Genomic DNA, 27,106 nt, shown 5'->3' with positions numbered 1-27,106 from the left:
CCTCCCTTAATGTCAGACACCAAGTTTCACACGCATACAGAACCACAGGCAAAATTATAGTTTTGTATATTTTAATTTTTATGTTTTTGGACAACAGACGAGAAGACAAAAGGTTCTGGACTGAATGGTAGCAAGCATTACCCGAGTTCAGTCGCCTCTTAATTTCCTCCTGAATCAGGTTTTGATCTGTTATCATTGTTCCAAAATATCTGAAAAGTGCCACATTTTCAAAACATCTGTTTCCTATCTTTATGTCATGATTTTGCCCTGCATTTTGGTGATGAGACAGTAACATATACTTATTTTTCTCTGTGCTTACTTCTAGACCAACCTCTTTACTTGTGTCAATTAAAGACTGTGTGTTTTTCTTTATGGTATCTACATTATCACCCAGTAGATTCACATCATCGGCGTAGACCAACAGCTGATGTGTCCTGTTTAGTTTCAGTCCCACATGGTTCCCCTGGACCTTCCTAATTGCATATTCTAAGGCAAAGTCGAAAAGGAGTGACGATAAAGCATCTCCTTGTTTTAGAGCATTCTGGATAGGAAATTTATCAGACAAATGTTTACCTACGGGGACTTTACTATACGTTTCATTTAAACACATTTTAATCAACCTAACTAGTTTCATGGGTATCGCAAACTCTATCAGAATATTGTACAATACTTCCCTCCTAACTGAATCACAAGCTTTCTTGAAGTCTATGAATAGCTGGTCTACTGTCTCATCGTACTCCCATTTTTTCTCCAATATCTGACGAATGCAAAAGATCTGATCTGTAGTTGATCTGCTACGTCGAAACCCACACTGATGATCCCTAATAATTTCATCTATATATGGACTTAACCTTGGAAGAAGACTATTGGACAAAATTTTATATGAAGTTGATAGCAGTGATATCCCCCGATAATTACTACAGTCACTTTTATCACCCTTCTTGTGAACTGGTACAATAATAGACTGCTTCCACTGATCAGGCAATTTTTCCTTATGCCAAACGGAAGTAATTAGATTTTGAATCTTAGAACATAACATTTTGCCTCCTGCTTGAATAAATTCTGCCGGGATTTGATCACTTCCTGGCAATTTATACAGTTTCAATTTTGCAACAGCACTTTCAACCTCAAAAGGACTAGGATCAGGTACTAACGACTCAGCTGTATGGATTTCTGTTTGCCTAACAGCACTGACCCTATGTACATTCAATAACTGAGAGAAGTAGTTCCTCCACCTATTCAAAATGTTGTGGGAATCTGCAAGTAGATCACCATTCTCATCCTTCACTAAGTTACTGCTAGACTGGTAACCCCTCTTAAAGTCATTTATTCATCTATACAGGTCTCTAATATTCTTGTTCTTACTGTTCATTACAAGATCATCAATTTTGTCTTTCAGATATTCCCTCTTTTTGTTCCTGAAATGCCTGCTGGTTTCACGTCTTATATTGTTTAGATTATCCCCATTTAACTCGCTTGGATCCTATAACCATTGCAATTTGGCCTGCTTTCTTTGATCTAATAATTTTGAGCATCCTTCATCGAACCATGGCTTATGCTTCTTCGGTTCATAATAACCTACACTCTCTTTGGCAGACATTTTTATATTCTCTCTAATAGTTTCCCAAGTTTTATTAACATCCACCTCAGTGTCCAAGTTTTCCAAAGCCGCAAACCTATTGGAGATTTCAACACGATACTGCTCTTTACCTTCTACCTCATTTAATTTCTTGAGATTGAACCTCTCCATATGAACTCTGTGTGTTGTTTGTTTGCTCACTGCCAGTTTTCTCTAACCTTTGCCACCACCAGGCAGTGGTCAGTATCACAATCTGCTGCCTTGAATGATCGGACATCAAGTATACTTGAGTGCCATCTCCTATTTATCAAAATATGGTCTATTTGATTGTGTATCTTCCCATCAGGAGATGTCCAAGTAAATTTATGGATGTTACAATGTGGGAACATTGTACTTTTGACAATAAGATTTTTTGATATGGCAAAGTTTACTACTCTAACTCCATTATCATTACTAATTTCATGCAAACTCTCATTTCAAATTGTTGGTTTGAAAATGCCTTTCCTCCCTACTTTGGCATTGAAATCGCCTAACAAAATTTTCATAGGGTACTTTGGGAATTTATCAAATACATGTTCTAGTTCTTCATACAATCTATCCTTTATGCCATCAATTTTATCTTCTGTTGGGGCATGAACATTCATAACAATGATATCACACCAGCGACCTTTTAGTATTATATATGATATCCTATCACTAATGAATTCTACCCTCTTAACTGCTGATACGATTCTCTTGTGTATGAAAAAACCTGTACCTAATTCATGATTTTCATTCCTCTTCCCATAGAAAAATGTATAGTCTCCTGCTGGTGCGATGCCACCTCCATCCCATCTGACCTCCTGTACTCCTGCTAAATCTAACTTATATTTTAAGATTTCTTCTGCCACTTCCCTGAGCGAACCTGCCCTATACAAACTTTGTACATTCCAAGTGCCAAATCTCATATCCATTTTCATTAGCTTAGGTCGTTTATCCAAGGAATCAGTCCAGGTCCGAGGCTTTGTGTTCATTTTCGTAACATACTGATTTTTTACGGTGAGGAATTGTTAGCCCCACGCCCAACCCTAAAGCTGGAGGGCCATCCCTTGTCGGCTGTCCGCGACTGCTTATTCAATATACTCACAGCTCCCCTCCAAAACTGGAGGGCATCTCCTCCATCCGCAACCTGAGGACGCGCCATGCCGTGGTGACAGGGACCCACCTAACATGGCTAGCTAAGTCTTGGCAGATAAAAATGATAATTCAAGCACATTTAAGCCAAGTTTCAGTTCATTCAAATAAATAGATTGTTTTCAAAATTCAGGTTCAAGCCAACAAGTTGGTCAATAAATTCGGATCCCTCAGACGTTGCTAATCTAGATAATTAACTAATTTCACGTGTTACCTGACGGCAAGGTCTGAGTCCCAGTTTCCAAGCAGCCTGTTGATACAATTTATGCTGACACATAATCTCTTGAAGGGTCTGATATGGGCCATCAAGTCCACCAAGAGGAGTCCCAGGACCAGGATTCTGAAGCTGCTCAAACCACACTCTACTCAGCTGGTGAACCACAGAAACTTGTGTGCCAGATACAACTCTCCCAATGGTTGAGGCATCCACAGTCTTTAACACACCTATGTCATGAATCACAATGCAATAAATTCCAAACTTCTGCCACTGATTCAAATTCTTTGTGTACACTATGGAATCCTTAACCAGTATGTACAACTTCAGTATGTCCTTTACAATGTCCTGAAGAGTATCAATATACTCCTGCCATCTCTTATTATCACTTACATTTTCAAAGACTACTGATAAATGTAAATCTCTGATATCAACACACGAAGAAAGAACTTGAATCTGTTCCAATGACAATTCCTTGTATGTCCGATTAACTGTTTGCCGAGGTAAGCCCATTAACATTCTCTCATCCCCACTAAAAGTCAAAACACTTTCATCTATCTGACAGAATGCATTGTGTAGGTCACTTTTCCAGTACAGTTTACACAAACATTTGGTAGTTGATGATATCCGTAGAAGAATACAACTTCCAACTTTACATTTCTTTAATATTTCTGAACAAAAACTTGGTAGGTAACATTTTTGAATAGTAGAAATAACACTTTCCAGTGGAAGGACTGCCAGAGGTTTATATTTCTCACCATCCATACTTCAAGCCACCATTATTCCTTGCAAATTCTTCATGCTAGAAATAAAGAGAGATAATTTACTGACAATGTTACTTAACAATTATATTTAACGTGCATTATTTATTGTCCATCAATATTGCAACACTCTTCCATTCACCACTCAATCTTTTAGTTCAACATTATACATCCTGACACTACATATTTCGGCCCCAAATGGCCAGCTTCAGGTGTCTTGATATGTTACAGTTATTTTATTAAATTGTGTTAAAACTGCTACACTGTCTTAGTTCATGTTAAAATCACACGCTGTAGGTAAAACCAGATAAAATCCTTTAAAGTTTCTATTATATCTACGTTATTTTGGTGCATATTATTTCACCTCACATGGGGTGTCGTCCATTTTCATAAATGTATGTCTGTCCAGGGGGTCCAGGGTGTTTTGTCTCGGCAGCTTGCCACTCACGTTCGTAGCCTACTTTTCAGTTATGACTGCCGTATGCCCCTGGTTTGCATGTTTCCTCCACAGCATGTGGTGTTGTCTTTACAGAGATACATTTATGAAAACGGACGCCGCCCCATGTGAAGTGAAATAATATGCACCAAAATAACGTGAGTATAATAGAAACTTTAAAGGATTTTATCTGGTTTTACCTTAAAAAGAGGCCTACAGCGTGTGATTTTAACACGAACTAAGACATGGTAGCAGTTTTAACACAATTTAATAAGATAATTGTAACATATCAAGACACCTGAAGATGGCCGTTTGTGGCCGAAACATCTAGTGTCAGGGTGTATAATGTTGAACTAAAAGATTGAGTGGTGAATGGATGGGTGTTGCAATGTTGACGAACGTTAAGTTGAACAATTGCAACGGGATACTGAAATACAGAATCATTAACAATTACATATTTATATTATGGTGGGGTACACGGTACAGACACTGTCACACGCTTCAGCTCCGTTCAATTATTTCCCTTATATACATTTTCTGTTTCAGTATAAATGTTGATTCCTCATACAAATACAGGCTACTAACATTATGTCTCAATCCCGTAATGGTCTGCATAAGGAAACCCGCTTTCAAAATGATTTAAGTAAACATAAATCATTCATTACTACTCACGATGCCCTGCTGAAGCCTGAACCTTAGGCAGTTTGACAGCGAGAGAGCTATAACAGCCGAGCTAATTCCCCTGGGGTAAAGCTGCTGGAGTATTACGTTAACAAAATCCCCATCTGAGGCCAAATTACCCCCTGAACACTTCTCTATAGCAAAAGAAAACCACCTACCATATCACACAATGTATATAACCGCATATAACTGACCACAATCTAACTCCAACGGAACCGAACGTAACAAATGGAATATTATGTTACGGGCTCTGTGATTGGTTCTGACAAATATGATATGACTGGTGTATTGTGATCACCGCCACATCAAGAGCCCTTGGACTTCTCCAAACAGCAGACCGCTTCAGGAATTCAGGAAGCCTGGCCCCCGCCCCGGGAGCGGTTCTTTCAAGTTTCTTGGCCTGCAGCTAATACGTACGTTCTGCCATCTATCACTGTTGGAAAAGTAACGAAGTGATATCACATGTAGCGATTGCTAAGTCAGTAACGTGGTTAACTACTGCGCGCAAAATAATTTATAACGTTCCTGATCAGGTATCGAGATAAAATCGTCCATCAACGTTGATTTTTTGTAAGCACTGCTGATTTTCGTCAACAAGTTAATTTATTCCCACGAATATTTCCTGTCAAACAGCTTGCCACTTTATCTATTCAGGGATCAGTGTATTCTATAGCAATCCGCAATACAATCTCACCAACCTCAATGTGAAAATGGAAACATGATAGATTTAAATTTCTCTTTCTCTGTCTTCAGCAACGTAAAGTTGTCCCTGTTCTTAACTAATTAATCACTATGCCATGAAGGCATAAGGAGGGAGTGGATGCATAGATCCACATTTTCTTAACCTCCGCAGTAGTTGGAGGTGAGTGGTTAGCTTCATGCCCTTGTCACTTTACCCTTGGGGAAAGAGTCCCAAGTTCCCATTCGATAGGAGACCGGGTGGGCTTGAACCTAATGAGACTTGAACTCCAAACCCTCGGTTGTCTAACCCATATCCAGTTACTATACCTACTACACTATCCTGGCTCTAGTGTCTTCAGTACAGGCTTAAAAATTAAAACAGGAGGCAAACATGAGAAACTTTGTTTCTCAAGAATTAAACCACACATGTTAACAAGTACTAACAAAATCTCTGCAAGCATTATAATGCTTGTTCACGACAGCAACAAATATAAACATGCAGTGATAAGGTGACAAGTAGAATCTTTTGCATAAGACTGGTACATTCAGGTGCTCAATCATTCATCCTTACAGGCCTGTCCTCGTTCCACGCAATTACTATCAATTCAGATCCCTGAAGAAATTTGTTTATGAAAAGAGGTTTCCCAGCAATAATGAACTCAAAGATGTCATTCCTGTGTGCCCTAAAGTTATCTTCTATTATCTGGTAATCAAGTTTTTAGGATAACAAGGGTACAGATGTGTTGTGATACAGATAAAAAATAGACTTCCATACAACTATTCAGTTCAAACTTACGTACACAAACTCAACAAACCACTCTTTTACATCAGAAATATTTGCAAGTTTCTAAATTTAAAAAAAAAAAANTATTATTTGGTATTCTGACAGTCAAACTTCTGTCAAATTGCTCTAACCAGAACTCTTATCATGCACTATAAATTACTTTCTCACTACAGTATTTTGAAGGTATGCATGTAACTCAACATGTATCTTGCTATTCTGACTACAATAAATTCAGATGATTCAAAACCCTACTATTTTTATAGAAGATAATTATATTCAATGTTATAAGGATTATTTTTACTTCTTCAGAAAAAGAGTACCAGGAATTAAATAATTTTCCTGGGGAGTACAGCACAGCCGGCGCGCAAGGCTGACAACCCTACTGCCATCTTTGAGCCAATTGTCTATATAGTGTGGGACCCTCAATGTCTCACAACCCTATGGGCCTTCACGGCCTGGTACAGGGATAGTTTTACTTTTTTACTTTTACATATAGGTGATATGAGAAAGTATTTTATTCATATTCAGCATTCAATTTTATCCATCATACGTCAGTGATTGGTGAATCTGAACACTGATGCTCAATGTTCAGATGCTAGCCCTTTGGCTAGTCCCTGAAATATAAAATGGTGATTTTCTTGAAAATGGCTCAAAATTTGGCATAATGATATATTACACTAGTACTTGCCTAGCTAGACTGAGAAAAGTTATGAAAAGTTTGGCATTGTCTTAGTAACTGTCCTGGTAAAAGTGGTAATGTAATCGGCCAACAATGATCTGCACTACATTGATGTTAAGCAGCCAGTTTCAGACCACTACTGCAATTTGCTTTCAAGCATGCAAATTGGTTTTGTTAACCATTACCTATTATAAAATGTTAACTTAGTCAAGTTGCAGAAGTCTTGAAATGTTAACGATGAACTGGATTGATGATGAACAGATTCATGAAATACTGAACCAAGCCATTTCACTCACTCATGGAGATGAACCCTTCTTGAGAAGCTGCCAATTTTGCAGCTATTCAAGAACTTCCCAGAATTTTAAGGAACCTGAATGTTCATTACTGTGTTCACAAGAGCCCTCCTCTGGTCCCTATCCTGAGCCAGATCAATCCAATCCATCCCATCCTCTCTAATATCCATTTTAATACTCTTCACTCACCTATGCCTTGATCTTCCCAGTGGTCTCCTTCCATCTGGCTTTGCCACCAATTTCCTATATGCATTCCTCTCCTCCATATTTGTGCTACATGCCCTGCCCATCTTATCCTCCTTGACTTGATCATTTTAATTATACTTGGCAAAGAGTAAAAGTTATGTAGCTCCTCATTATGCAGTTTTCTCCAACCTCCTGTCACTTTATTCCTCTTCAGCCCAATTATTCTTAACACCCTGTTACCCAAGCCATCAGATAATTCTAAAATATCTTCTCCATTGTTTTCTAACGTCATTCCAATATACTTGTTTCCGACATAAAATCCAAACCATTGTGTGTTCATAATTTATGAAAATTTTTCCTCTGTCAGTGCTCCTAATCTTTTCACTGCTATTATTTGCTTTGGTGGAATCCACAAATGCAAACGAAGGTGATGCTTTGCACCAGAGGTTAGTTGTGACCTCATGCAGCTGTCACAGTGAGCTGCCTAAATATCACAGACTAAAAACATGTCAATCATAAATATAAGAATGGAAAAAGGGAAAACTGAAGGGGTGAAAAATAGAAGGCAGCTGGTAATATCTACTGATCTGAATGACCCACCTATGAACCTCTATTCACAGGTCATGCTATCTAATATGATTTTATTAAAAGCAAATGGAGAGGTGTACTAAATCAACTGAAGTCAATGCTGGAAACAATATTAAATGTGCAGTAAAACTCTTCAACAATATTAGAGCCTTACCAATGAATAACTTAGGTCAATTTTAAGCAATGTACATGTTAAATTTTCATTTATCGTCATAACACCGCTTCATATTTCAAGCAGCTGCATGATTCTCACATAGATCTAGTATGATTATTTTAGCCTACTTTCCTTATTATGAAGAAATAACAGTAGGCTTATGCAGTCTACATGCAGTCTGTGTGTATAAGTATCCCCCTTCATGAACTTTAGAATGGGTGAACCAATGTTTATGGAACGTGGTATATAAATTATGGCACCTGAGCCCACCTCAAAGGTGTACTTCATAAATCCAATCAGTCTGTGTGCCTATATGCACATCCCCTTATTGCTAGACTAGCTAAAAATCCCCATCATTGATAGGCAACCACTCAGTAAACATGTTACTGCACTGACACATACACATGCAATACAAGATTTGTTGGACATGTCATTTTTTTATGCGGTCTCTGTTGTATCAAGGAGAGCAGACAATTAGTTCTTCCCACAACTTCTTCTTATATACCTCAATTTATTGATGAAGGAAATAAAAATAAATTTAACTAATATAATATGTTTTCTTTATTGCTAGTGGGGTGGGACTGAGTCCCTTGTACTGCGGCCACTTCTGGCTTATTGTACCAGCCCCAGATGATAGGTGAGGGTGATTGTGGAGCAATTGGTGAAATGAAGATTGACAGGGGAAACCGAAGTACTCAGAGAAAACCTGCCCCAGCGCCACTTTGTCCACCACAAATCCCACTTGACCAGACCCGGGATCGAACCCAGGCCACTGCGGTGGGAAGCGAGTGACTAACCGCTTGAGCTATGGCGCAACCTAATATAATACGTAAGTCTGCATTTCACTTGGTTTTCACTTTCAACCATAAAATACAGCAGAGGTAAAAACACAAGCTGCAAGAAACTGAACTTAATTTGTGAAAGTATACAACTTTTATTGCAACAGTGTCTCTTCTGCTGCTGACATACACGCGCTGCACACACAGTACCACCTAGAAGATATCTGTTCCAGTTTTCCTAGCTTGAACATAAGCTTCTTCAGGTGTGAGCTGCTCCTCTGGACTGGGTTCTAAAGGCTCTCCAGTCTCGGTAAGTTTTCCATTCTTGAAGTCATTGACAACTTTCTCACTGTATACTGCATTAAACAGATCTTTAGGTGTAAATTCTGACTGCACCACATCAGGTGTTCGATACGACACATATGGCTTCAGCTGTAACACAGACCAGTGTCATGTCTCAGTAAAAGAGTTACTCCAAATTGTAGTTAAAGGTACACAAGAATCACCAGAAGAGTAAAATGTTTTCATAACAAACACTTACTGATTCATCATATACGATGCCATCCAATCATTAAGTTCAGTGTTGCCAATACTGACAAACAAATTTCCCAATGATCTGTGAAACTTTCATACAACTGCATTTAATAAGAAGTTATACAAAATTTAGAGTGTCGGATGATTAAAAAAAACACCCTCAGAGAGAACAATATTTATGAATACTGCATATTTCATATTTTAGTGTTCATTTTATTCATTGTTTGTATTCTGCTATTTTTTCTACCACTCTCTTTCATGCATTACAGTGTTTAATGCCTGTCACAGCCACAATATTGGGTTATTACTTTATGTCCTGTGGCCATTCATCATGGTACAGCTGTTGCTAAGGCACATATCATTACCTGAAAATACAGCATGCTATGAAAACCCCACTGGAATATTAGAAGAAACCATGTCCCATAGCTTACCACAGTGATGTGCACCATCAGATTAAAAGTAATCACTGTCAATGTAGGGTTCTGCAGGATTAGACCTCACATATTCTCATTCTGTCTAACTGGTTTTGCATTCAATACAGTTATTGACCTCTTGGACATTATCGGTCTTCCTGTTTTTATTTAAAAACATTTCAAAGACTACACTCGTCTCCAACACCAGGTAAAAGCCTACTCAGTTGTGCCCAACTTCACATGGTTCTGGATTACATATCAGACACACTGTTACAAATTCAGAAAGACAGAGTGAGATGGACATAAATGTGAATCCCCTGTTGGAAAGGTCGTCATCATCATCTACACACTGAGGGTTTCGAACATCCGACACTTACACCGACACATTCCATGACCTTTGAGATTACAGACACAAGATGCCATACTAACAGTAAGGCATGTGTGCCACAATAAAAGTCAGATTCTCACAATAATTTAAAATACCTCAATATTTAATTTATAACTTTATGAATTTCTGTAGACAGGATACTGATTAATTATCACATTCTTCTTTCATTTATCACCAACAGTGACATATAACCTGTTTGACTAAGTTAAGGACTGGATTAGGTTATGTGAGATTTAGGGTTCCAAAGGCAATGACTATGAATTGTATTGTCTTCTGGGATATGATGCAATGTAGTGTGGTAGAAAGATACCAACATTCTGGAGAATGAATCAACAGATGGTTACAGCCTTCCTCTAAGAGTACGGAATATTAGCTATCTGAAGGGCCATTTCCAAGGACATGGTGAATGAGAAAAATGGTGACTCTGAGTGGACCAACAGGAGTTACAGGGAAGCAGGCAAAAACACAGTAAATAAAAGCAGCCCTTCAAAGGGCCACACCTCTAGGGCAGTCAATGGGAGAACAAATAAGGTATGAATACAGTCTGACTCAGATGACACAATCCAAGGGAGAAAATGGAGAAACAGAAGAGAAAAAATAAAATAGTGAGTGGGAGGAAAGAATAAGAAAAAATGGCCTGAATATGGTACTGTTCACCTGACATAATGGCCAAGCTCAAGAATCAAACCATAGAATATTATATGAAGGAAGCTTTCTAGGAGTAGAAGAGAGGCTTCCATNGGGGGGGGTGGGGGGGGGGGGGGAGTGTAAGTTAAGTGCTGAAAGGAATGTAGAGAGTGAAGGGGTGAAAAGGGAAGGAGCATGCAAGAGTGGGAAACACTATCAGATTCCTACATTTTCACTTGTATTTGAAACAGTGGTATCTTCATGCTAGCGTCTTAATTGTTTTTAAATATAAAAGAATATGTGCTCTGAGTAAGAGGTCTTTTCAATGATTCTACGTCTATAGCCTTGATCTGTGTTAATATTTCAAATTAAAAACGATGAATGCAAGTGTGGTACGCCGACAAGCTGGAGACGGTGGAGAATCTGAGAACACATCTCTGCTGTGTGCACAAAGTTCATTAGAATTGTAATTCTGAACATAACCTCAAAATGAACTTGCAGGCTCGATTACCTTAAAGCCTGTTAAATCTGGTACAATCAATTCTGGGATCATCTCGGGCACTTTAACGAATGTGTCCCCTACATGATATCCAACAGGTCTCACTCCCAGGTCTGAAACAATTAATACACGTATGCCATAACACTCCAAAATAAAACTCGAACAGTCTTTATACATTTCTACACTCATCTTATTACTACAAACCGTGAAATAGCTCTGGATCCCGGTCCTTTGTCATCTGTCTTTCTTTAAATAGCTTCGTCCCACGTTTGTTGTACAAAAGAAATTTTCTAAAGTTCCTCTTACCACAACATACCACAGACGTTGAAATGCATCGATAATTCTGTACACTAATTCTGGCCACTGCCATACCTCAAGCTAATAACCAGAATACGGACGTACAGACCAGACGGAACAGACGATACAGGCAATACCGGACGATACGGACGAGCCACTCAAGGCCGTGTGAATGTATGAATGAACGGAAACGTTTACTAACGATGTGTTAGTTTTGCCATCTGCACTTTACCTTGAAACTACGTAATATCCTGTCCGGCGTCGTTACCTCAGTCTGTAATTATTAATATCATAATCATCGTGTATTACGATAACGGAGTCGGTATAGAGACTGCCTAAGGGCTGGACGACCGAAGGTTTGGAATTCGAGTCCCGGTAGGGTCAAATATTTTTCTCCTCTCCAAGTCGTCCAGACCGGCTCTGGGGTTCACCCAACATCCTATCCAATAGGTACCAGGGGCTCTGTCACCGGAGGGGTAAAGCGGCCGGGGCGTGAAGCTGACCACTCACCACCAACTAGTGCCGAGGTCAAGAAAATGTGGATCTATACAGCCACTCCCCCATATGCCTTCATGGCGCACTGCTTAATTAGTTAAGCACGGGAACAATTTTACCTTACCTTTAACTATCACATTTTATTAGACTTATGCTTTATCCATTCTGTGCTGTCGGCCACTACACAGCCGGTCGGCGCACATGAGGACCACTGAGCTATCATAACATTTCCCTTAGCCTTAAAAAGCGTATAATTAAGTTTTCTTCTGTTAACATGGGCCAAATTTTAGTTGAAGTTGTGATAAACCACTTGTTTCCACCCAATGAATTAAGTGAATTCTTGACTGTAGTGTGACCACGATTTGTGAAGAATTTCTCTAGCCACGATTTGTGAAGAATTTCTCTAGCAAGTATTGATTGGTGTAGATCTTGTCACATTATTACAGGTCATCCACACATCTTCTTCCTGCCATTATATATTGTTAGGATTTGTTGGATTTGAGGTTCCTGCAGCAGTGACCATGCTGTTTTCTAGGATATGACACTGTATACTCTGGCAAAAGTTCATGAATATTTTTTTGGAACATAATGTCTCCACTTTTAAGAAAATGCTGTCAAGGAGGGTGTGGTAAACTTAATATAAGTAAGCAGTTTAGAAAGGAAATAAAAAATTTATACACAATGAATCTTAAGGAGATGGTTGAGCCAAGAACTGTGTATGGGTTATGGGCATTAGTGTCTCGGAAATTATGGGTCAGCTGAATCTGATATGTGTCAACTCCAGGACGTTTTCCTTACCTAAATTGATGTATTACTTCTTTACACAATCTACGTTGGGTATCCTCTCTCTACAAAATCTTGAATATCATTGTTTTAATGATGAGCTCTTAAATTATATTGCTCAGATATAAACTATACATAACAAATGAATTTAAAAACCATATAAGTGCGTTCTTGTTTTAAATGATAAAACAGCATAAAAAAAGGATGTTGGATAAAGTTTTGTCTTCTTGACCCTTCAGAATCTGCTCATGGTATTTAAAATCATAACAAGAATATCACCATTCATCCAAGTAGACAAGTGTCTGTGGAAAATGGGGATGGTACAGATGTATTTAATATTGTATACAATGAGAGACTTGTGTAATTAATTTATTTTGTAGGATTTGTTAATGCCTTAGTTGAATGATTTAATATGAGTGAAAAGAAAGTATCTATTCTACAGTTATTTACTAAATTATATCTTACGTAAATTACAACATGTATTACAACAAATGAATGTAATTTATATATAAATAAATTAAGCTGAGAGACCAAACTGTGAGTATTTAGGCATAATATAAACCATACATTGGTTTTTAATATATGTAAGTTAAGGGTATGTTCATTCTTTAATGACTCTCATACATGTTCAAGAGAAATATAATTTATTCATATTTATCACATTTGCTCCTGCATATGTTATCTAGTCCACTGTACATTGCCCACACAGAGGTACTAATTCTCTTACAGGTACTGACAGTCCAACTCATGTCTTTTTACGTTACATCCAAAATGCATCAAGATTTGAAATGCATTGAACACATACAAGCTCCAGGTAAGCAAAAATCCCCAAACACATGATATGGCTTCAAATTCATGGACATTTCTTCAGATAGTGCTTTACATTCACCATCCTGTAAGTGGTTTACTGTTTATGTGACTCTGAATGTAAGTAAGAGGAAAAGAGAAATGAATAAAAGTGTTTCTTTTCACCAGTGTTCCAGAATAATAACATTTTGAATTATTAGACATGTAGAGCACTAAGAAATATGGATGTCTGTATTTTACTTTCTAAACCATGATGTATAATAAATAATGGCAGAGAATAAAAATACTTGGGTATACTAACACATTCCATGGAAATTAATTTAAATTATTGAATTTGTAACTTCAAATTTGCCCATATAATTTATTACTTGAACTATGAGTCAGAGGCTAAAAGTAACTGGAATAAACAATTGTATTTATAAGCAGACCCACAATTTGGGATTAGTAATGGTGTTTTTAAATTTGCCTACCACAGATTGATAATAAGATTATAATAAGAATTATTACAGGATGTAGAAGTAGAGATTCATGTAGAGAATTATTTAAGAAATTAAAAATTCTACCGCTTCAATCGCAATACATATTATCGCTTCTCCTATTTGTTGTTTGCAACAAAGATAAATTCAAATTAAATTCTGATGTCTATAACATGAATACTAGACAAAAATATAACTTCCACCTACCCTCATCAACTTTATCAGTATATCAAAAAGGAGTCTACTTTACTGGCATAAAAGTGTTCAACAATCTGCCACAAAGTATTAAAAACTTGGGCAATGATACTAAAAAGTTTNAATTCAATTCAATTCAATTCAATAACTAATATTCATCATATATATCTTGTTACATCACATTAAAAACAAAACTTGGACAATAAAGGCTGTTTATTTATTGTGATTCGGAAGGGAACAATTTTGATAAGAATGTATAGAAAGATTCAAATCTCTATACTATAAACATATTGTGATATTTAATATGTATATAGACACTTTCTTTTTATCGCTGTTGTCACTGATATACATTATTTGAGTCACATTAGATGGAACAAGCCTAATAGAATAGTTTGCAAATACGCAACAGGAATGCACTCTATAAAGATAGCTAATATTTAATGCACAAGAATTCTCCACTCTATTAGTCCATTCTAAAGCCATTTCACTTGGAATTAAGATCAGTATGGTAGGATGAAAAATTAATACAAAATTTTAAACGATTTGAAAGGAAGGTGCATTACCCCAATATTTGCCAGGAAGGGCCGAGGAAAACTACAAAAAACCTAAGCCAGGACAGTCAGTGTCCTGGTCGACATTCAAAACGTACCTCCTGAATACAAGCCTAGTGTTATTTTTTGACCCATTGGATCCGTGAGTCCATATTAAATAGGTGGTAAGCCTAAGCAGTGTTGCAGGGCTGTGTTAGAATTAATGGTGTCGTTTCAATTACTGGCATTGACCAAATACTCATAGTTCCATAAATCCTTAGGAAACCTTTTTAACTCGATTATTGTGCAATGGATGTACCCCTCATAATGACATTTGAATATATAATACTCGTCACAATTATCTATGAAACTTCAAAAGAAAGCTTTTCTTGTGTTATTTGTTTTAACTGACCTTAAAAGATCTTCACACATTTTTCTTAAAAGTTTCCTCTCAGCAAAGTGGTCAGGAAAGAACAAGCACTGATAAATTAGATGACCACTCCAGTAAGCCTACCTCTCCAATATCTCTTCCCTGCTTGGAATAATGGCATTGGTGACAAGAGGATGGAAACACGTGCCAAATCACTTTCCTTTCACAGAATTTCTGTTGAAGTGCATTTATGGTCGCTACGTTGTCTGGGCTAAAAAAATAGCAGGCGCCTGTTTCTAAATCAAATATTAGAAGAGTAAAATTCCATTCTTTGTGGTGTTAAAAAGTTCTATCTTCTGGGATACAAAACCATGTAGTCCCTTAGAAATTCGCTAACATTTCGGGAGACAGTAATGCTTCCATTTCAGGGCTTAATTGAAAGACAAGGAAACAACCAGCAAGAAAAGAGCAGGGAGTAGGACGTTCTGCTGGCTTCTTGCCGGCTATTTGATCGCTTACTCTTCGACCCTGAAGATAGAGGCAGTATGTTCCTTAGTAACGTCCCCGACTTCTACCATACTACGCTCCATCACATCACACAGGCATTTTTCAAAATTACTGATGAGAAGACCTCTAATCCAAGGTGTTAAAAATGTTTGCAAACTTTAGGTCATGTAATAGTCTAAATAATAAACTAAAAAAATAGATAAATAATTCATAAATACCTTTTGCTGCTGACGAACCCACACAAATGACATTCGGAAAACAAATTTTTGTTAAAACTAACATGACCTATCGATACTATGAAACTCACACACGAAATCCTTGGTTGTGTAAAACCTTCATGCATGCCAAGTACAGTATCATTTTAGGGGCTGATGGACCGCCTTTGTGGTCTAGTGGTCAGAGTTCCTGGCTACAGATCCAGAGGTCCCGAGTTCGATTCCCGGCGCTACCAGATTTTCTGAGAAGTAGTGGATCTGGAACGGGGTCCACTTTGCCTATTGAGAGTCAACGAGAAGCTATTTCAAGGGAACAGCGGCTCCGGTCTAGAAAACCGAAATTAACGGCCGTGGAGATCCGTTGCGCTGGGCACGAGACACCGAGATCCGCTAAAGTTGGCACTAACTTCGCCGACAGCGGCGGTCGCTCGGTCGATATAGTTTGCTCGCGGACTACAGGCCACGGAGTTTCTTTTATAATGACATGTGCTGGAGCACGTTCAGACATGTCATTATCAGAAAATTCAACATCTTTGACTGTGGCATTGTTGTAAAATCTGTTAAAAATTACCATTTCTTTATTTGCCTCTTTCTTAAGGCCCTTTTTTTTCGTAGACATATCCTTCTGGAGTTTAAGCCATAATGCTGCCCTATCCGAGTTAAGGTTGATTACCATCTTATTTTGAATTGAATGCCTGACGCTTGACACGACTAAGTTGCTTTTTTTTTTTGGCAAGGCAATTGTAATGTAACAATGTACAGTGTAATCCAATGGAGTATATATATGTATATACTATATAAATGCCTTTTGTGTGACTTTGCATACATTATTTGACTTGATTTTGCAAAGCTAATCACCCTACAAGTGTCACAATGAACATAAGTTATACAGAAATTATTTATCCATTTATTTTGTTAACTATTTTCTATGCCGAAAATTTCTAGTAGTAAATTTCTTAGATCTTAATAACACTAATATCTTAATCCATCTACCAATTTTCTGTGTGACTGATGGGACTCAATTTGGGTTCCGTGTAAAACTGTGAAAAATTCTGCGAAAAGAGAAACAAAATTAAATTCACCTGACAGTAACAGTAACAGTAACAGGTCGTTGAGGCCCATATAGTTGTGAGACGTCGAGGCTCCCACATTTTGTAGGCAGTCGGCTCACAGATGACGGTGAGGTTGTCAGCCTTAAGGGCCGGCCACCCTTTACCCCAAGGAATATTCCTGTTACTCTCTTCTCTTAGAGGGTGAGCCGACCCCAGGGAAACAATGCGGTTGGAAGGGATAGGTCAATTGAAAAATCCAATGACCACATCGGGAATCGAACCAGCTACCTTCCGGCTTGCAGCATAGTGCCTCACAAAGTTCAGTGCAAATTTGCAATTCGAAATATTGTCGAGAACCTTTGGAACTAAAATATAAAATGGGAACGCAGAAGCATTTGCTTAACCTGTTGTGCAAAGAATGTCTGAGAATATTTAATTCCGTTTCATTATGAGCGTTCGGATAATCCTGCCATCGGATCCATCATATTTATTAGGAGAATGTCTGTTTTATGAATATCTTTTCGAACATCAGGACCAGAAAGCGGTCACTTTATTACTGTACTCCATCAAGCTGCTGTCCGTCACTCCTGTTTTTCTATAAAGTGAGATTTCTGCAATGCGTTATGAGCTATGCCAATTCAGGTATAGTCTCCTTGAGCGTAATAATTCAACGCTTTATAAAGAGACCGTAAGTGTTTTCAGAGTGGACCTCATCTACGAGAAATGTGAGGCACAAAACGTACTGTATTGATTTAGTAAGTAATTTTACAATTCTGTCGGTATCTAAATTATGTTGCAGCGGTTGTAGGATGATAGTTAAATTGGAAAGGGTTTAGAAAGAAGCGGTCGAGGAACTATCATGGTAACAGTCTCAAGGGACTGAGGAAAACAAATTAAAACCTTAGTCAGGGTAGACTTGAAATGATTCTGACGATGGTGTATACTGTACTTCTTTTGGCTTGTTTTGGAGACAGATTCAGTCTCCGAAACGTCGTGGTCTTTTGTCTTTTACATACCAGACGATGGATGAAGTCCAAAACAAGCCAAAAGAAGCTTAGTCAGGGTACCTGGTGCCCCGACCGAATTGAGAACATCTCTAATACAACTCTAGTGTAAGTTGCCGCTACGCAGATCCGCTCGGACATACAGCACGCTGCATGACTTAAGCTGTGCCCTGCACTCTCATGCCTTGGTTCTATATTTCACACTTTTAGCCAATACCTTCAGGCGGGGAGGGGGGGCAGTAATTTTCGAGGCGAAAATAGTTCCATGATCAAAAAAAAATCTGACGAAATACGGTCTTGTTGTTCTCTTCAATGCCGTGTTCTAACCCTGAGGCGGGGCAGGCACTTGTGTCTCCAGATGGGTTCGCCACTTGGTCACGTTCACTTCCGGCTCACGTGTCCCGATTCGCTCGTCTGTCTTTTAAACAGGTGCGGTGCCATAAGGTGCAGGGCCGGGGGCGGGGAGGACGGTGGCGGCAGTGTGCTTGTTGCGGGACGCACGGAGAAGCGCCTGTTCGCTGGATGGAGAGACCCTCGTCGTGAAGAGGTAGGGGGTAACCGCGATAAGGGGGCGGGGCGAAGCGACATGCGTCGGTTCATAGGTGGGGGCGTGGACACAGACGCCAGGGACGCGCGTCGAGAGGCAGCATAATTTAGCCGCGACGTCGGGATAGGACGCAATGACATACGCCGGTCTATGTTATGGGGTGTGAATAGAGACATTAGTGACCCAGGTGGCGTCATGCTGGCGGTGCCTGCCTTGCGTCGGGGCGGAGCCGAGTCGGGGGGCGTCGCCACTCGCGTCTGGAACGAGCTGACGGCACGCAGGAAGTCGGCAAGTGACGTCTCTTCGAGAGCAGGATGCATGGGGGGACACGGGACAGAAGGATTCTCCGGGGCAATGAACAGGTCGCCGATGCTCTTAGATTTGTGGCGCTTCTTCAGTGGCTGCTTGATTTTAGCCGCCGCCAGCTGGAATATGGAGGGCCTGCGAGTCGTGTGTTCAGAAGGCACCAGACTGTAAGAGAGAGAGCAAGAAGCGTCAGCTGGCTGCATGTCACGTGACACGTCACAGCACGCACACACACACACACACAGTTACGAAATGCTAACCTCTTGAGCCCGGCCCGGAATAGACCGTGCACGCGTCGCGACGCCTCATCGCCCGACCAGGTCCACTCGGCGGTGTCTTGCTGCTCCTTCATAGGGATGCGAACCTCGCTTGCCGCACGCTTTCTCTGTTTAGGGATAGCCTCCCCACCAATATTCCAGGTAGCGTTAGGTTCTTCGCTAGCGAGAATATCTGTGTCACTGAAGCCATGCAAGCCGTTCTCTTCCTCGCCTAGGGCGTTAACCATGTGGGCTAGCAGCTCGCCCGGTTGAATCTTGGCGGCGGCGGACTTGAACGTTGCGTCCTTGTCGATTCGCTCCAGGTCAGATTCGGACATCACGCGGACCGGTCTCGAGCCCGCGGCCGCCGCCTCCGAGTTGGCGCGCAGCCTCCACACCCCGAACCCGGGGATGATCTCGTCATCATGCGACGATAGATCGTACAGCATCGGCTCGCTGCTACTGCGCGTGCGTATAGTGAACCCAATCTCTTCCTCATCTTTGTAAATTGGCTGCAATAGCAGCAAAATTCAGCCTCAGGTACAAATTTGGTTACATTTAATAAGTGACACTATATCAGGGCAATGAATTGGTTACCTTCAGTGTCAAGACGTACATCTCGTTGATGACGTGCCGCAGGTAACTGACGTCACGAGTGAAGGTGTTCCATAGCTTGGAATGCGTCTGCCTCAGGTTGGTGGCGAGTTTTCGTTCCAGTTGTGCCACTTTCTTGGACCGCATTGCGCGCGTGATAAAGCCCAAGATCATAACGAGGTATCCCAGACCGAACACGATCCACACCAGTAGCATCACTTTGTACATCAAGTACAGACCTTCACTGTCCCTGTGTTTGTCCGTCTGACCTGAAGCAAAGACCCTGTTTGACAAACACAAATTGTACAATAGGTGCAGGAGTTCACTGTCACTTGAGCGTGTCCGTTTGCCTCTGTGCCTAACAAACAGACTTTCGTACTGTACTTTCAAGCATTTTACAGGCTTCTTTCCTACTAACTCCTGAGCCCTTCTTGATAAGCCGCCAGTTGTGCAGCTACTCAAGAATTTCCCAACATTTTATGGAACCCGAAGGTTCATTACCATGTTCCAAAGAGCCCTCCACTGGTCCTTATCCTGAATAAATTACTCCAGTCCCTACCGCCACATCCTATCTCTCTAAGATCCAATTTAATATTATTCTCCCACTTACATCTTGGTCTTCCTAGTGGCCTCTTTTCTTCTGGCTTTCCCACAATATCATATATGCTTTATTGACGTTTTCCCAAAGAATTCGTCCAAGCCTGAAGACGTTAGTGACATTTCGTAACAAGGTTTTTTTACAGTCATGAATTGTTAGCCCCACGTCCGATCCCCAAGCTGGAGGACAGCCCCTCGTCGGCTGTCCGCGTCTGCTTCTTCAATATATTCGCAGCTACCCTAAATATCTGGAGACCGTCTCCTCCATCCGCAACCTAAGGACGAGCCAAACCATAGTGACAAGACACCTACTTAACTTGAGTGTTTCATGCAGCATAAAGAAATTGTCTGCTTCATAATATCAGCCAGAGAAACCGTGTCAGACAGTAATTGTCCATGATCTTTGTTGTTAAGTCGTATGGAATAGTGACGATAAAGCCCCACACATTGTTGACATGAGCACTAAATAGAGGAGAATTATTTTTCTCTTCTCCACCGTCACAAGCCGGTTCTGGGGCTCACCCAGCCTGGTCCGTAATGGGTATCGGAGTCTCTTCCCCAGAAAGTAAAAGGGCCGAAGTTGACCATTCATCTCATCTGCTAAAGACGACATAAATGCGTGGAGCTATATTTTCAGTCATCCATATGTTTTAATGGCGTGCTAATTAATCATACCGACAACTTTACAGACGTGCTACGAAGAACAAAACTCTTATAATTCCCCACTGAAATTCAACTGTCATTTGGCTTGTTTGTTTGTTGTGTATATATGTACGCATGTGTGCGTCCTTGTATGGGCTCGTGTATTCTCGTTGTTCGTAAAACAGATCCCATTTCTCCAGTCGTGAATCACACTCAATTTTATTCGAAGCCGTAAACCTCATTACCTGCTACGAAGTCGCCGAAGCCGATCGTGGTGAGTGTGACGAAGGCGTAGTAAAGGCTCTCGACGAAGGTCCAGCCCTCGAAGTGCATGAAGACGCCAGTGGGCAAGAAGATAAAAATGACGAAACCAGGTATCAGGTACAGAATAATATCGGCCACCATACCGGCTCGAGTCTCAGAAGGCTTTGTCTTGTAGCGCAGGTGGACGCGGACCAGCTGCAATGTTTTGTTTCGGACTGGTAAACAAATAGTGTCTTTCAGTGTTTCCACGTGACACCACACTAATACATAAGCACTTCAATATCTCATGACATGCAAAATCATTTTCTTTTACTACTGACTTTTCAGATCCACACAGACGCTCCAATTCAAGAGAAAAGGCCAGGATGAATGACCAGCAAATAAGCAACGAAAATTGTTATGCTGCAGAATCATGAATTTGTTCCTGCATTGTTAGGAACGAGAGCTATGATATTGTCATGTGTATTAGTGACTATAGAAGGGGTTTGGATTTGTGAAGAGACTTACAGGTCGTAACTACAAATACACTATTGCCGATTTCCACACTACAATCACTCCACATTAAGGCTTTGCGTGGTAACAGCTCGCCACAATGGCTATTCATCTGCAGTGTTTTCACTAGACGTTTCCTGGTAACGATGGAGATTCTTCAGAGCCATATCCAAAGTCATGTGGCGGCTGACTGTCGGTCAGTCAGTCAGTCAGTCAGTCAGTCAGTAAGTCTTGGTGTCGACCAGATACCTATTACTGTTTCACAGTTACGGTCTTGTTATTGCGGGGTGCCCTCTCTGAGAAGAGGACGGGTCTATCTTTTGTATATGTTGCTGCCAGCGCAGTCTTTCTCGGGTCCGAGTCCCTTGGGACTCGCGACCATATCTTACTCTATCAGATTTGAGACTTCCCTTTTCGTCGCCTCCTACGACTCGCAGGGTTACGGTGGAGGTATTCGACCCTACCTTCACACAGGTAAAATTCTTCAGCCTCCGTTTCCCGATGTTTAATACTCCACAACTGAATCCTGAACTGCCTTGTAGCGCCGATTTTCTTCAAGATAACTCCTCGGCACGGACCACGCAGAAAACAGTCTCTATTGTTGAGGTGTGTTTACCGAAGCATGGCCTACCAATAATCGCGGCGCGGACCCCATAGAAAATAGTATATCTAGTGTTGAGGCTTCTTTACCGAGCCATTGCTTAGCAATAGATATACACGTCACAATATTTTAAAGCACCAAAAACAGCTTCCTCAAAGTGAAGCTTCTACCCGCGTTTATTACCATACTATGCTCTGCTTGTGGGCTTGAGTTGTGACACCGTACATTTTTGTTGAACTACACGTTTTCACATTTCAGAAGACCACAATTTGAATAGTTACTGCCGTAAGAACCTCAAAATTGATGTAATATTATTGAACACTGACTACTGAGTATTGTATAATTTATATACAAAAGTTGGCCTTAAATTTCGAAGGAAAATCCGGGACGGTTAAAGATAAAAGAGAGGGCGGATTAGACGAAATGTAAGGGGGAATAGAGGGGCATGTGTACATGCTAAAAACTGATCACAGATCTTCCTTAAAACTAGATCAAGAAAGAAATTCTTCTCGGTGTCACTTTTAACTTCTTTCTACTCCTGTTGCTGTTGTTCTTCTTCTTACTGTTCTTGTTCATGTTATTGTTACTGTTATTGTCATTGTTTAGTTCCACATCAGTGATACTTCTCTGAAAAAAAGGTGTCTTCTTCAGTACTGACTTTTTACTCTGTAATTTGGTGTAAAATTCCAAACACTCTTTCTAGAAGTTGACTTTAATTCCCAAAAGAGAAGCAAGCTTGACAACGCTTAGAAGACTTTTCGCGTGCGACCATAGAATTTCATTCTTGAAAACGTTCTTCCCACTGGAGCAGATGTAGCAGTTTACAAAGAATATGTTTAACTATATATTGGATATTGTAGAGTGTAGATCCGTTGCTGGGTAACGGTCCCGAAACAACACCCGTTGCTAGGGCAACAGATTCTTAATAAGCGGGGATATACAACAAGTTTCTTGGCAACAGCTCGGTAAACATGTTCCCGCTGCATCAGAAAGTCACAGCAGGCTGAAAAAGGTTTAGCTGGTGGTGTGGTAATTTGTGAAATGTGGAGATTAACGGTGACGCTGTAATTGTTTGTAGTTCCGAGTCGTATGTATAAGCGGTCAGTAAACTGAGTCATCAATCCAAACCCCGTCTGTAATCACACATACACGTGACAATATTATTAATTTTAATTTTATAAGAATTTAAATTATATTTAATTTAAATGATCCACATTTTAAAATATTTTAAGCAAATTACGTAACTTTTTCTTAAGAATTAGTTGCCCCTGAAGATGGCTACTTGAATCGGAAACATGTCGTGCTGTACGGTTAATAAATAAAAAAAAGTGGTACACTTCGTGTAAGTTTTATGCTCATCTTAATATGGAAATTCTTTTACATTCCCGTATATTACAAGAGAAGAACTGCATAGCATCGACATCTGAAAATGTTCTGGCTTGATAGCCCCGGTAGACTCTACATTTTGATTACGAACATTTTTTGTTATTTCTTTATTTAGCTTGAGCAAGAGTTGGGATGGGCCGAAGAAGCAGTATCACCATTTAAAAAAACTCCGAGGGGGAGGTGCCACCATTTTAATACTGAATTAATTTAATTGCCACTTGTGAATAATGCAATCCATCTTCTGTAATATCGTCTTATGTACGTAGATCCTCCTGCCTATATTTTTTTTTGCTAGTGGGGTGGAACTAAGTTTCTTGTACTTCTGGCCTATTGTACCAGCCCCAGATGATAGGTGAGAGTGATTGTGGAGCAATTGGTAGAATGAAGATTGGCAGGGGAAACCGAAGTACTTGGAGAAAACCTGCCCCAGCGCCACTTTGGCCACCACAAATCCAACTTGACCAGACCCAGGATTGAACCCGGGCGGCTGCGCCCTCCTCGTGCCTCTAAGTTAATGCTATATTAAAATTGTTTGTAAGGTCTGCATGTTCGTTATTACAAAGAGTTAAATGAAACTCGCATGAGCCAACTCACCGCGGTGCTGAAGAATTCCGCCAGGGTGGCCAGCATAATCCCGTTCATTGGGATCCCAATCAGAGCATACAGGATCATGAGCATACGGCCCAGAGAGGAGGAGGGCGCCAAGTTTCCGTAACCTGAAATACAGAACAGTGTTAACACGTTGCTCCGAAGAAATAAAGTAGAAGGAATGTCGCAAATTCGATACTTGAAAAAAATGTTTTTTTTTTCAAATGCTCTTACTCGTATATGTCTGTCTTTTTTATTTCTTATTCCTAATAATTTCACCATTTTTTGTGTATAGCTCATTAAAATAGCTGAACTCCAAATAAAATACGGATTATATAAATCTGGACTAAATATTTTAAGTGTTACCACAACCAATGTGGGATTTGAAATCCCAAAATGAATAGCAACAGCGTTTCAGAATTTGAGTATGAATATGGAAATTTCTTCCGTCACTCTTGTGTCCGAGTTTAATTCAGGAAACCTAAAACTCAATCGAATGTTAGGATAGAAAAATTCTTGCTGTGACTTCCTGATCCGGAGGTTGAAGCTCAGCTAAAATCTGATAAGTTTTGTTACACAGGCAGAACGACAGTTATGAGGGAAAACGCTGGATTAGTTCTGCACTGTCCCACAAAATTATCCTTGTGTCTGATTCCATGTCTCCTTAGCCAGAAGGCGTCATCTGATAGTCTGACATATTACTCTACCAATTTTAAAAGATGCCCAGCACACTTCTCCCAGCAGAGGGAAGCGTACCTATTGTACTCACGACGGTGATGACGAAGAACACGGAGTTGTAGAAGTCCCATAAGAATGGCTCAAAATCTTCCACATCGCTGCCGTTGTGAGGCGCGAACATAGGCCGCCCGCAGTACTCAGAGAGTTTCTGCATGATGTGCGCCTGGGTGCTAGTGGAGTCCCCCACGTAGTGAGCAGTCAACAGGGCTGCCAACAGAGGAGGGACTTTACATAAGTTTGACCACCGCGTACTGAGCAAATATGACCGCCATACTGTGGTGTTCGTGTAGTGGAAATCCCACAGGATTCTCAGCAGAGATAAGATTTTGCACGGGTTTCATCTTGGTTCTGTAGTGGTCAACCAGCGAGCCTAGTAGCAAAAAAATCCTTCGACGAACTGCTACAAGTGACAGTCGATGCGTATTACAATGTTTTATAACATTGCAACACAGTATTCAACTTTCGTGCCTGTCCGCTTTCAGGTTTAGGCATCAGACGGGCTAAAAGAGTCTGACTAAAATTTTATATGGAAGACAGATTCTAATAGAAATATATGGCCTATTAGAGCATTCAATCCACCCGAGGCAATGACTGTCCTATTTATCAATTTATTTGCGTTGATAAAGGTGTACGATAACGAAGAAGGTTTTCTAATACGAATAATTGAAAGACAAGAACTGGATGAAGGATAATGAAATCGCGTGTGTTTCAGGTATCAGTTTACTGCCTAATGAAGCACCTGTATTTTCCACGCTAATTTGAGGCTATTGAATCCTGGTCCAATCGAAAGCCTCCAGTGAGCACCAATTTAGGCATTATTTTCCCGAATTTTTAGATGTTAAACATAATACGCTGTTTAGTGAACCAAATTTTGAGTACATTGCAGTTTCTCATAGGCCACATTTGGTCTGAAACCTTCAGCTAAATTTAATGTAGGATATATGTTTAACTTGACCGCCTATGTGGTCTAGCGGTCAGAGTTCCTAGCGACAGATCTAGAGGTCTGGGTTCGATTCCCGTCGCTACTAGACTTTCTGAGGAGTAGTGTGTCTGGAACGGGGTCCACTCAGCAACGTGAGGATAACTGAGGAGCTATTTCAAGGAAGTTGCGGCTACGGTCTAGAAAGCTGAAATTAACGGCAGTGGGGATTCGTTGCGCTGACCACGCGACACCCTCTATCCGCTAAAGTTGCAACTAACTTCGCCAACAAGCGGTGGTCGCTCGGTCGGTATAGGACGTTTGTAGACCAAAACAACGGAGTTTTTTTGTTTTTTTTTTATGTTTAACTTATGTTCGTCTAGCAGGCCGCTAATGTAAACAATAAAGAATACAATATACTGCCCTCGTTTTTGGGCATGATTCAACTCATCAAGTTGGACAGTGTAGAGGTTGTAGGGTATGTAAGGGTTTAAATAGTTCAGTGCACGGTCCTCTTTCCCTACCCCAATGCCGTCGCAACTTTCCTCACTACTTATCGTATTTTCCACGTTTCCTCATGCTCAGTCCAAAGGCCAGGCCTAAATCAGGGCCAGTAGACAGCGGGAAAGCAAATATAATTACTCGTTTAGACCTAAGATTTTTAAAGTATAGCTGTTTAAGCACTTGATCATTTAAGCTGGGACTATGTTATCATGGAGCTTTCTGATTAGACCTGATCAAGGCCGGTAGACAGCGGAAAAGCAAATATAATTACTCGTTTAGATCTAAGATTTTTAAAGTATAGCTGTTTAAGCACTTGATCATTTAAGCTGGGACTATGTTATCATGGAGCTTTCTGATTAGACCTGAATCCCAAATTTTATTGAAAGAGCACTCTATTTCAAGGTATTACTGTGGTATCTTGTGGTTGAGGCCGTTAATTGTTCTTTCAGCAACTTCTGTAAGTGGCAGAGAAGAGGAAACATTGGCAGGAA

The 27,106-nt window shown here is 40.2% G+C and overlaps 3 protein-coding genes across 10 annotated transcripts in view; all 3 read right to left on the bottom strand.

Moving 5' to 3' along the window:
* The window catches only part of LOC111861981 (spermatogenesis-associated protein 5-like protein 1), a 24,391-nt gene extending 16,892 nt beyond the window's left edge, over positions 1-7,499 (bottom strand). The window contains exons 1-2 of one of the 4 annotated variants that reach the window (XM_023846986.2): positions 7,471-7,499; positions 2,967-3,768 (exon numbers count right to left, since the gene is read on the bottom strand). In XM_023846986.2, coding sequence (XP_023702754.1) covers positions 2,967-3,731 — 765 coding nt within the window. In that variant the 5' untranslated portion in view covers positions 3,732-3,768; positions 7,471-7,499. The other 3 variants (XM_023846984.2, XM_023846983.2, XM_023846985.1) reach the window with 3 other exon arrangements.
* A 1,620-nt stretch (positions 7,500-9,119) lies between these two features.
* On the bottom strand, positions 9,120-11,925 carry LOC111862004 (39S ribosomal protein L41, mitochondrial). 2 transcript variants are annotated; one of them, XM_023847033.2, is made up of 3 exons: positions 11,756-11,925; positions 11,462-11,562; positions 9,120-9,420 (listed from the first exon to the last, which is right to left on the bottom strand). In XM_023847033.2, the coding sequence occupies exons 1-3, from the start codon at positions 11,817-11,819 to the stop codon at positions 9,202-9,204; spliced, it is 384 nt and encodes a 127-aa protein (XP_023702801.1). In that variant the 5' UTR covers positions 11,820-11,925; the 3' UTR covers positions 9,120-9,201. The 2 variants fall into 2 exon arrangements, with proteins under 2 accessions (XP_023702801.1, XP_023702800.1); XM_023847032.2 differs by having other exon boundaries at positions 11,654-11,922.
* A 5,491-nt stretch (positions 11,926-17,416) lies between these two features.
* Positions 17,417-27,106, bottom strand: part of LOC111862047 (open rectifier potassium channel protein 1) — a 35,780-nt gene continuing 26,090 nt past the window's right edge. For 2 of the 4 annotated variants that reach the window (XM_023847113.2, XM_023847114.2), the window contains exons 3-8: positions 25,211-25,399; positions 24,461-24,582; positions 21,369-21,582; positions 19,888-20,153; positions 19,294-19,802; positions 17,417-19,198 (exon numbers count right to left, since the gene is read on the bottom strand). In XM_023847113.2, coding sequence (XP_023702881.1) covers positions 18,562-19,198; positions 19,294-19,802; positions 19,888-20,153; positions 21,369-21,582; positions 24,461-24,582; positions 25,211-25,399 — 1,937 coding nt within the window. In that variant the 3' untranslated portion in view covers positions 17,417-18,561. Of the gene's footprint in view, positions 19,199-19,293; positions 19,803-19,887; positions 20,154-21,368; positions 21,603-24,460; positions 24,583-25,210; positions 25,400-27,106 lie in introns of those variants that run through there. The other 2 variants (XM_023847115.2, XM_023847116.2) reach the window with 2 other exon arrangements.

This window comes from Cryptotermes secundus, unplaced genomic scaffold (assembly GCF_002891405.2).
Source record: "Cryptotermes secundus unplaced genomic scaffold, Csec_1.0 scaffold181, whole genome shotgun sequence".
In the NCBI taxonomy this organism is placed as follows: Eukaryota; Metazoa; Arthropoda; class Insecta; order Blattodea; family Kalotermitidae; genus Cryptotermes; species Cryptotermes secundus.
Note: the sequence above shows the minus strand (reverse complement) of the source record. Positions and strands in the feature narration are given on the sequence as shown.